A 12,448-nucleotide genomic window follows, 5' to 3' on the forward strand; every position below is an offset into this window, starting at 1 on the left:
GTGAGCCATCTTCTTGACCAGCTACAGTTCATGTGGTGTAAATACATTCGCAGGGTTGTTAGGCAGGGAGCGCCAGGGCTTTTACCTAGCGTTAGACAAGGAACAGCTATATGGTTGTAGGTCAGGATGACATGGGGCTTGGCAGGGAATTTACAGATGGTGGTATTCATTTGTGTTTACTGACCTTATCCTTCTAGATGGAAGAAGTCATGGGCATGGGAGATGATTTCAAAAGAGCCTTGGTGAAGTCCTGCTATACTGCTGCTTAAATGATACGCACAGTGTCTTATGGTTTTGGAACAATTGAATGTTTAATTGCAATGCTGACTCAAAAGCAATTGAGAAGAGCGCAGATTCTATGCTTACTGTTCATTAATAAGATAAAGAATATCAGCACTCTGCAATGGGGTATTTCCTATTTTTACAGAATCAGTGCCAGTACTGTCTGTATTTTGGATTCAGTGCTAAACACACAGCTAGATTTTTGACATGACAGCCTCTCTACCCTTGCAAAAAATGATGAAAAACCTTGCAAATCAGAAGTGTTGAGCCTGAATGCATAATTTCTGAACTTTTTGAGGGAGGGTGTGGAACGGGGCGAGTGGCTTTAGACTTCACACAAGAATGGTTAATGGATACAACTATCTATTTAATAATCAACTGTTTTACACGTATGTCTGAATGAGATTGAAACCTAAGTCTTTTGAAGTGAGAGGACAGTACACAAAACCATCATCCTGCTTCAACCCCAGACCTATCACAGTTATATGGTAGATTATTAATAGTTGTAAAGTTTTATTAAATTGTAAGACATAAAGGTAGAACATTTATTCCCAAATACATCAACTTTAACAGTCACCATGTTAATAAAGGTTTCAAGTCTGAGATCTCACAGCGCATATGATTTCAGCAATTATATCTGTTTAATAAAACAACTGCCTGGAATCTGCTTGTATAAACAATCGGGGTACCTAGTTTATATTCCAATCTTTACTGCGATTACTTGTCATTATCTGCAGATTTACTATTGAACTATAAGCTCGTACATAAAAATGCTTTGTACAAGTACCAAAGAGGTGACAGGATAATTGTGATTTGTCTTTAATAAAATGACAGTAAGAAGTTACAGCTCTCAACATTTAATATGTAGCAGCATCCAATGTGGTTTGAATCACCTTAATTTCTTGCTGGTGGTCTGCCATAATGCATGCTGGCAATGATTTCAACCTTCAGTACTTCATTTTAATGCATGATGGCAATAGTTATTGTAGAAGTTTGCAAACAGAATGATCAGGAACATTTTTCCAGATGTTATAGATGCTGTACTTCCAATTGTAATTTACATTTGGAGAGTGAATATCTTTAGAGTTCTGAATTGAGTTGGCTAGTGACAAACACTGGAATTCCTGTTCTCATCAGAAGAATTAGGCTGCGGTGTAATGCAGTCCCAGTCAATGTTAACTGGACTTTACATGTAGACTCACAGAAAATGTTGAGTCATGTTTATATTGTGGAAAGTATTTCTTCTTGAATTATGTCATGTGAACCAAGTAATACCATGTTTATGGTACCTATTTCCAAATGTAAATTAGCATCATAAATGACATCTTGGGCAATGAATTGATAAATCACTGTGCTGTCTTGCTGTGTCATTATACTCATTTCCCTTGGTAGTAGATAATTCAGTTAGCTGGTCTCCAGAAGAGTATATTCACAGCCATTTGATTTTAGGCTCCATTTTATACCATGAAGAATGAATGGAGAGGAGGAAGGAATTTCAGTCTTGCTTCCTTGAACTACCAGAATGTTTTCAATGACACGTGAAAACAAGCTGCCATGACAAAACCTGAGGGGTAAATGGAGTGCTACACATAAATGCTACAGATTCAGTTAGCAGAATTTAACGTTTGCAAGAGGGGTCTTGCCTACTGGTTAAAGAATCATTAGTGGAGAGTTGCTGAAATTAAGTCTGGAATCCAGAGGCAAGGGTTCTAACACCACCATTACACACAGTGGAATTTGAATTAATTTAATAAGTCTGCAATACAAAGCCATTTTGAAACCACAGTCAATTGATCTAAAAAACCATCTAGTTCACTGGTTTCTTTTTGGTAATGATATCTGTCCTGCTCACTTGACCTAGTTTACATCTGACCCCAGACCCATAACAATGTGGTTGACTTGTAAATATCCTCTGAAATGGTATTACTAGACAGTAACACAAAGGCAATTAGGGATGTGTAACAAATTTTGGCCATGCAAGTGATGCACATGAAAAAAGTAAGAACAGTTAAGTGGCATGTATTGAACCTTGTCCTGTATGGAATAGCCCACTGAGCAGGCATCTAGCCACAGGCTCCGTATGTATGACAGCCTGTATCTGATCAAAGAGGAGTTGAAGGCAAAGGCATGGAATGTCTTTCAGTGTCCTACTGCACCAGACTTGTTGGTGCCAAATTGAGGGATCATTCCCTTAGCACACCAGACCCCTAAAATATTACATAAAATATCTGCTTCTTGGATTTTCTGTGTGAAGACTCTGCTATCTGACAAAGATTGAATATGAATTAAATACAACTAATTACCTACCTAAAGTCCTCAATTATCATCTGGATGAGCCTCCCAATCCAGGAGGTGGAAGGAGGCAGTGCTCCCATCCTGCATCTCTCCCTTAATACATATCCCTCACCTTAGACTCACTAGCAAGCAGGGCTTGAGGGCATTTAATTCTCTCCAATGTTTGCCTGTCCACTTCAAAATAGATTCAAATAAATTATCTGCCCTTCACTAAGGTCAACTATGAATTAGCTTGCCTTAGCTACAATGGTCTGGGTTTACTCCAAGTGTCACAACTCTAAGTGCATAAGTTTCTGTTGCTGTCCTCAGGAATTTACACTTTGTGGCATACTGAATTATGTAAAAATGGTAACTGGATATAGCATCAAAGGGCAATGGCCTACCTACATTCATCAGATTATAAAATAATGGTCTGAGCAATGAAGGCAAGTGTGCTAAATGACTTCTCTACGACCCCGTCCACCTGCGACACAGCTTTCAAAGAACTATACCCCTAACCATTTGGTGTCTCTTTTCAACAACACTATCCAGGGCCCTACCATCAACTGTATAAGTCTTGCCCTTGTTTGTCTTACCCAAATGTAACATCTTGCATTTATCTAAAGTAAACTTCATCTGTCACTCCTCAGCCCATTGGCCCAGTTGATTGTGATCACTTTGTAACCTTGGATAACCCTCACTGTCCACTGTACCACCAGTTTTGGTGTCATCCACAAACTTACTAACCATCGTTCCTAAATTCTCATCCAAATCACTTACATAAATGACAAACAATCATGGACCTGCCACTAATCCCTGCAGAACACTTGTGGCCACAGGACTCCAGTCTGAGAAACAGTTCTCCACTATCAAGCCAATTTTGCATCTAATTGGCAAGGTCTCCCAGAATTCCATATGATATAACATTACCAACATGTCTACTATGTTGAACCCTGCCATAGGCTTTACTGAAGTCCATACAGATAACATCTACAACTTTGCCCTTATCTATCTTTTGGTCATTAGTTCTTTGAAAGCTGCATCACAGGTAGACAGGGTGTTTAAGAAAGTATTTATCACGCTTGCCTTCATTGCTCAGATCATTGGGTATAGGAGTTGGGACATCATATTACAGTTGTATAGGACATTGGTGAGGCCTTTTGGAGTACTGTATAAGTCCTAGTTGCCCTGTGTTAGGAAGGATATTAGAAGGGGATTCAGAAAAAAAAAATTATAAAGGTTGTTGCTGGGACTGGATGGTTTGAGCTATAAGGATAGCTGGGACCTTTTCCAATGGAGTATAGGAGGTTGAGGGGTGACCTTATTGAGGCTTATAAAAGCATGAGGGGCATAGATAAGGTGAATAGCAGAGGTCTTTTCTCTAAGGTCAGGCACTTCAAAACTACAGGACATAGCGAGTTTTGAGAAGATTTGTAGCTCAGGTTGAGGTTCTGGATGTGAGTTTGCTTGCTGAGCTGGAAGGTTCGTTTTCAGACGTTTCGTCACCATACTAGGTAACATCTTCAGTGAATCTCCGACAAAGCTTCGTCGGAGGCTCACTGATGATGTTACCTAGTATGGTGACGAAACGTCTGAAAACGAACCTTCCAGCTCAGCGAGCAAACTCACATCCAGAACTACAGGACATATTTTAAACGGGAGTGGAGAAAAATCTAAAAGGGACCTGAGGGGCAACTTTTTCCATACAGTGGGTGGTTCATATGTAGAATAAACTGCCTGAAGAAATGATGGATGCGGATACAGTTACAACATTTAGGAGACGTTTGGACAGGTACAGGAATAGGAAATGTTTTGAGCGATATGGGGCAAAAGCAAGCAAATGGGGCTAATTTAGTTTGGGGAACTTGGTCAGCAAGGACGAGTTGGGCTGAAGGGTCTGTCTCTCTGCCAACTCTACACACATGACTGACATCTGATTTTGTAGGTGATATAGGAAACTCTCATCTATAGTAGGCAACAATCTTTAGTCTCTCGGTTGGCGGCAGCAAATTGAGCATGCGAAGGTAGCGATAGCTTCATATATATATCTCACCCCTAGTTATCTCACTGAAAATAACAAACTCAATATTATTCCAAATTAACTGTTCACAGCCCAACCCGTCTTTCTGAAACTGCAGTTATTAACTTTGTAAATTATTTTCTAATCTCGGAAAGTGAGGTGGGCACAAAGGGTAAGAACTATGGTGGCAGTTGCAAAAGTCCCAGTAGGTTGCTGTCTTACTACAGAGAGAGAGATGGCTGATGGTTGTGTAACCTGACAGTCACCACTCTTTAAGTGAAGGATGAAGTCAAGAAGATAGGACCTTCATGAGGACCTCAGCCAGTATGAGAATGGAACCTGTGCTGTTGGTGCCACTTTACATTGCAAACAAGCTGTTCAGCCAACCAAGCTAACTGGCACCTCCATAACAGCTATATCGGTCTGAGCACAAGACGTTTGGAAAAGAAAGTGAATGTACTCTGTAGAGGAGTGGAAATGTCAGAGTAAATTCTGGTGCTGGATAGACAGGGCTGGTGTAAACTGTAGCAAGAAAGAAGCAGTGAAGACAAAACAAGGACAGGTTAATGGAAGGGAGAAGGGTACTGTATGACTGGGAATTCAGAGGAAACCAAGAACAAGAGTTAGGGGAGCATCAGAATAAACTTAAGGAAGGAGGCAGTCTTTCTTTGATAACTGTAGGAAAAATACCTTAAAATGATTTCCATTATATGTCATCTATAATTCTCTGGTAACAGTCCAGATATGACTTCAGACTGGCTGCAAATTTAATCTGATGGAAATAATGAACCATATCTGTGATGGAAGAGTCTGAAAGTCACTTTCTTGTACATGCTTTTAATTACAGAAGAACTTTCATGTGCAGAAATCAAAAATGAAAAGAGGAAAAGAAAAGCAAATGCAACTTCATTTACATAGCATCTTTCACGTCCTCAGGGAATTGCTAAGTGCTTTACAGCCAACAAATTATTTTTTAGTTACCACCGTATGATCTATTAAACTAACCTGGCAGTTGTTCAAATGATGTACAAATTCTGCTTGTTTTACACACTGAATTATATATTGTAAATTAAACTTGGAATAAGTTTATGTCATATACATGACTAATGTTTCCTGAAACAAGCTCAAGGTTTGCAATAAACTGTAATAACAGAGTGAGTGTAAGTAATATAGTTTACAATGTAAAGCAACAGCATTTCAACTGCTTATGCCCAATTATACATGAATTAGCCTGAGTTGCTGGTTTAAATGAAACAACAATCATTCTACGATACGGGATGATAATGTATATTGGAGAACAGCATATTGTGATTACACATGAGAACGCAAAAATGATAAATGGCCATTCTATCCATTCAGACCAACCTGTCATTATGGGCCTGTTTCAATTAAATACAAAGCGTCAAGAATTCTTTGCAAAAAGACCGCACCTTTGAATAGTACATACACGCATTCATATACATACTGATATTCCTTACCAAATGGACAGTGGCAGTAATAACCAGCAGCTTGACTCTGGCAGGTTCCTCCATTAAAACATGGGTTGCATTCACAGTAGTTAATAGTAGAATCACATGTTTTACCTTCAACAAATAAAGAAAAAACACAAATGAAATATACATAAATTATCCCACTGAAGGGTTCACCACTTCAAAGTCTGCATGCCATTCTTAGAATGTTAAGATTTTAAAATTGTGTTTTTTACAGAAATCTTTCCCTCATTTATTTCCTTGGATGTTTGTTGCTATGTGAATTCAACAGCTTGCAGCTGCACTGTGAACTCCTATGTTTGTATTCAAATATGTTGTTTCTCACCAGATGGTGATCTGCCATGCTGCCCATCTTTCATTCCAAGCCTATCCAATGGAAACATCATATCCTAAACTGTTCATTCCATTTTAAGCATCCTATTGTAGTCAATTAAATACAGTTGTTCCATATATATGAGTTCAATGTTATTGGTTATCATCCAAAATAAGTCCAAAAATTAGAGAAAATCTGTATACATTAGTTGGTACTTCGGCACACTGCTTATAAATCTAAGGATGTTAAGGGGTATGAAACCGAAAAAGGATGGTGTTACGATACAGGTTTGAGATGCTGATTGAAAAATTCCTGCTGGATGGACAATGAATCTAAAACACAATGATTTTCAATGTTGCTCATTCTGAACTGGAAAGTGAGGCACAGTGAGCGGACCAGAACATTGAAGATCTGAAAGATCTGAAAGAATGTTGCTCAAAAGCAAAATGGATAGAGCAAACAACTGCAATTTTTAAAATCCGATTTCCAACTAGTTGTCTGTGGTTTATAAATTGAAACAGACCCATTAGCTGGTGTATTGAGGATGATTTATGATTATGTTGTGACTGGTGAAGGTAAAGCAGAGAACATGCAAACTTGTTGGCATATTTCTGACAAATAATCCTTCTCAAATCGCACTTCACCACAATTCCACAACCTGCTATATTGGTTAAATATGCACCTTTAGATTTCCTCCTCTCCCTTCACCAAATCTTCACTGGTACATTTATCTTTCAGATACTTCAGAACTGTCATGTAACCAGCCATTGGCACAGGAGTCTGAGTATCTAACTGAGGAGGTAGGAACACCCTGATTCAACATGCCCCACACAGCCTGTGTCAGTTACATGCATTTCCCCTGTTTCTTTCTCGGAAGACATAAAAGTACAGTGTATCCTTTCCTGACGCTTAGGGCCTCTCTTCCTGCCTGCATGCAGTGACTCACGACAAACTGTGAGATGTTGGCAGTGTTGCTGAGTTCAGCCAGAATGGATCCTAAGGTATGGAAATTTAGGACTACAGTTGCCCGAGTGGAATTGAACCCAGGTCCCTGGTGCTGTGAGGCACTGGTGCCAACCACTGTGCCACAGTGCCTCGTGTAGTTAGAAGAAAACTCCATGAAGACCCCAGGTGAATGTAACATTTACTAAGGGTCCTCATTCTCCTTCCTTGGCTCAAACCTTTCTTTCTCTGCTGCCTGTGCTTCACCTTCCATCACTCTGCAAAACACATTGTGGGAGATAGTACCCATGAGAGACTTGGTGACAAGTTTTTAACTCCAATGAACTACTTTTACAAGTTCACAATCACTCACTTTGGACACTAGCAAATTTTTAGACCTCCTCCAACAACACAACATTTCACAAACTCCATAGCAGCAGTAGAAATTCAAAATTTGGCCACTTGGAGTCCCATGCTCAAGCCCTTGATAGCAGTCGTGGGTGGGTATTGGGGAGGGGCATTGGGGAAACGCTGGGTCTCTCAAGTATCGTGCAGAGCTCAAGAAAGAACTTATAAGGTTTATAGAAGTCAGATCAGGTGCTAAATCAGTGTTAGATTATGATATCGCCTGCACCAAAAGCATGTACAATTTGCCAATCATGACTTCATTCCAGATGCAATGTTCATTCGCTGCCACTTTTGGGACAGTAGATTCTCTCAACACCAACACCAGTGGCAGAGCAGACTCTAACTCTGAGGTCCATTATGATACAGATTTCTGTGTATGCCCCACCAGAAAAACGCAGCACATATTAAAGCATTAGGAATGCTTTAGATCAGGACCACAATTCGTCATGCATAGACAATTCTGTAAGGGGGTGAAACTCACTATTCAACATTGAATCAGTCAGATGAAGTGGTAACATTCACACGGATTCATTCATGAAATATGTTTTTACGCTGTTCAGAAACTCACTTTATGATTTGGCATGCAGTGGGAGTGGAGATGAAGAACATGTGTTGGCATGGGTGGAGAATGGGGAGATTGATGGGGTATGAAGTGTGAAGTTTAGACTTCCTAAAATTTAATAGAACATCAAGATAAATTCCCAAAGAACTGAGATTTACTCGAATCAAAGAACAATATAATGACATTTGGGGATATTAGCAACTGCAAATGCTGCAGAATCTGATATAACAAAGTGTAGAGCTGGAGGAACACAGCAGGCCAAGCAGCATCAGAGGAGCAGGAAGGCTGACGTTTTGGGCTTAGACCCTTCTTCAGGAATTTCTGAATTTTCTGAAGAAGGGTCTAGGCCCGAAATGTCAGCCTTCCTGCTCCTCTGCTGCTGCTTGGCCTGCTGAGTTCATCCAGCTCTGCACCTTGTTGTCTCTTAATGAAATTTGGGGGTCTTTTGTTATGGAATCATGTGCCTCCACAGTTCTGCAATTATCTGATTCCATTAATTCATGTGCTTTACAGATATAGGGCCAAAGTTTCACTTCTGAGGCTTTACCTCAAATGGGACTTGTCAAGCTTTGTGTTCCTGATTCAGGAAACAGTCCTGAATGGTTTTGGAGCTAGGGGCAGAGGTGATGGAATCGAATAATACTGACCTGAACAACTAAATGCCGAGGTACACTATTATTAAAAAGAAAACAGTCTCAAGTACTCTGGACTTTGTCCTATTGTTCTAATGAATATTAAGCATCCTTCATTACCCCATCATAGCCCAACCCATTCCCCTTATCGCCTTTCTACTAACTCATGCTCCCCAACCACTTCCATGGTCTCTCATTCCCTCCATGCAAACACATGAAATGTGTTTCTCAGCTGTGTAGAAATATATCTTGAACTCAAAAAAAATATAAATAAGACTGCATAGGACATGCCATTCAATAAATATTGTGATCCATCTTCTTCATGTCTGCCCCCATCACTTAGAATCATAGAATCCCTCTACTGCTAAAAGGGGTCATTTAGCCTATCGAGTCCGCACCAACCCTCTGAACAGTATCCCAACCAGACGTAGCTGCTGACTGTACCTCCATAAATCTCATTTCCCATGGCTGATCCCTGGACATTATGGGCAATTTAGCATGGCAAACCCACCTAGCCTGCACATCATTTGACTGTGGGAAGAAACCAGAGCATCCTGTGGAAACTCACGCAGACACAGGGCCAATGCTCAGACTCCAGACAGTTGCCTGAGGCTGGAATCAAACCCAGGTTCTTGGTGCTGTGAAAAGTCACATGACACCAAGTTACAGTCCAACAGGTTTATTAGAAATAAGAAGCTTTTGAAGAGCTGCCCCTTCGTCGGGTGTAGCACTTCACCTGATGAAGGAGCAGTGCTGAGAAAGCTTGTGATTTCTGATAAACTTGTTGGGCAATAACCTGATCTTATGTGACTTCTGTCTTTGTCCATCCCAGTCCAATGCTGGCACCTCCACACCTTGGTGCTGTGAGGCAATGATGCTAACCACTGAGCCACTGTGCCACTCTTCAACAGACACCCTCTTAATTGCAATATCCAATGCTAATCTTCCAGCTAAAAACCAGCAAAACTTTTCAAGCACTTATAAAATCAGTCTTTATTAGTTCAGATAAGAGATTGCAGTGATAGAGCTGCTGGGGTTGAGTTATGAAGAAGGAAAGTTGAAGTTGCAAATTGCTGAAGACTTCGCTAAGAAAACCTGATGGGAAATCTAGCTACATTGGATGTCGGGGTGGGAACGGAGGAGCCACAAACAATGCCAGGAGAAGCCAGCAGAGGGTAATCTAAGGCTAGATTTTGCATCTTCCAGTTGCAGCTCAAACCTACATGGCATTGTGAGGAGTACTACAAACCATCTTAAACATCCAACTGAGGGGCCTTGGTGATAATTAAGAATCAGAGTCACTGATCCGTAAGGTTAACTTTCAAAGACTCATTCTGAGGTGAGATAATAAAATGGTATGGAAAGGCAACTAGAATGCCAAAACCTCCCTTTCCTCGGTCCACATTATACTTGAATCTCAAATAAATTTTTGTTTTTACTTTCACTAAATTTAATCATTTAATCATGACACATGGGTTATGATGGAAAATATATGAAACAAAATTTTGATAAGAATGAGTCTTATGACAGCAAGTGGTGCAAAAATAACATTATAGTTATACGTGGATTAAGGTATACAATTTTACCCCATAAATAAAGTGTAAAGCATAAAAAAGTTTAAAATTATCAAAATTAAAGAAAGTGCACGTATTTCAATAGGCAACAAAGATCCTGGGGTCTTTTTGTGGTGGAATGGGTTCTCATCCATTGACTTTTGCACCACGGAAAGAGCCATGGTGTGTTCTTTCACTGGGATCAAGAACTTCAGTGTCGGAAGTTACACCTGCTGAGAGCTGCCATTCTTTCTGCTGCTCTGCATCATTACCAGCAAAATGGTGATTGCTACGAGAAAGAAACGGCACCCTGGCCACTTTCCCAGTGCTGTGCCCCTTATTGATGCATTGATGTTTGAACAAGGGAGACAACAATCAACTTGCAAAGCATGGTGACAAGCAGTTAAAGTGGGTTGAAGCTTTTTAATTTTACATTAACTGTTTACTAACAATCTGTATTAACACTGGAATGGTGTGGGAAAGCTGTCCATGGATGGTACCAGGGCAGACACAGAAAGGTGGTAGAATCACCATCATGATTAAATGCCTTCACTGTCTCCAAATTCACTATGACAGCATAAATATTGCACTCTGTATTGAGGCTCAATTCATGAATGTTCTAAAATGAACAGTCAAAACAAAAAGGAAGTTTGGTGTCAACTTATGGTGTTTACTTCCAAGCCCACAACATCTACCATCTAGAAGGACAAGGGCAGCAGATGCATGGAACACCTGCAAATTCCCCTCCAGACCACACACCATCCTGACTTAGAGCTAAATCACTGTTCCTCCACTGTCACTGGGTCAAGATCCTGGAACTTTCTCTCCAGCAATACTGTTGGTGTCTCTATAGCTGAAATACTGCAGAAGATCGAGGTGACAGCTCATTACCACCTATTCTGGAGCAATTAGGGTTGAGCAATAAATGTTGGCCTAGCTACCAATACTGTATCCATTTTCTGTGAACAAATGATAAAAACCAAAGCAAAAGGGTAACGTGATCAATAGGTAATTTAAAATTACATCACTGCCAAGACAAGAAAAGGGAAAATAAACAAGTTAGTAAACAAACAATGGAGACTTTCCCTGGTATGTTTAATTTCTATTTTTGTCTTGCAAGTTACTGTAAGTGAAAGGAGGATATATTGAGTACTCTATATAGGCTTCCGGAACTTACACAGGCAAGTTAGATGAGGAGACAATGATGCATTTCCTTAATCAATTAGACTGAAATATTATTAAATGAATGGGGTAGTGTGGGAGACGTAAAATGGACTCAATGTCAAATCTTGTACAGGCAGTAGAGAGAGGGTAAGAAAGATTAGGTTTGAAACAGCAAGAAAACAGAACTATAATGTAAAAATGTAGAAAAATAATTAAAAGCTGAAGGAATTAGACTGTACATTTGTAACAGATCATTTTAGAGCCAGAATGGTTGTTTGTCAATAATTATGACACATCATACCATTTAAAAGGTTACTTAGCTGAGACAAACGAGGCCTAACTTCAGGAAACAAGTTTAGTGGGTGCAGGCACTGAAACTTCCTGATATTCAATGAATTTCAATGGTGATTCAGACAATGATGTATTGGTTGTTTGCAAGGCTAATCAGCAACAAATAGCAGCATCTCGGACAGGAACTTTTATTCACATATTTAATTGTCCATTTGCCCTACTAAATTTGCTGTTTGATTTAGTGAGTATTGTTAACCTCGCTGTAATTTTTGTTCTAATTGCATTTTACTGAATTATTTACTAAAATATATACGTATGATTTCTTAATTTAAAGACAAACAATTTACAGCAAGTGTGTTCCTATATATAAAAAAATGAAACAGGAAATGAATAGTTCAAGAAAAGGCTGGGCAAAAGAAAAGACACCTAATTCCTGTGTCTGAAGCTAGTTACTTTGAAGAAAATGTATCTTTTTAAAACAGAAGACGGTGTCCTAAATCATCATTAACTAACTCTT

The 12,448-nt window shown here is 39.6% G+C and overlaps 1 protein-coding gene across 1 annotated transcript in view; it reads right to left on the minus strand.

The window, feature by feature from the left end:
• fat4 (FAT atypical cadherin 4) overlaps positions 1-12,448 on the minus strand; it is a 359,910-nt gene that overhangs the window by 40,171 nt on the left and 307,291 nt on the right. The window contains exon 11 of the mRNA XM_048532919.2: positions 6,055-6,159. Coding sequence (XP_048388876.2) covers positions 6,055-6,159 — 105 coding nt within the window. The remainder of the gene's footprint in view (positions 1-6,054; positions 6,160-12,448) is intronic.

This window comes from Stegostoma tigrinum, chromosome 1 (assembly GCF_030684315.1).
Source record: "Stegostoma tigrinum isolate sSteTig4 chromosome 1, sSteTig4.hap1, whole genome shotgun sequence".
Classification (NCBI taxonomy): domain Eukaryota; kingdom Metazoa; phylum Chordata; class Chondrichthyes; order Orectolobiformes; family Stegostomatidae; genus Stegostoma; species Stegostoma tigrinum.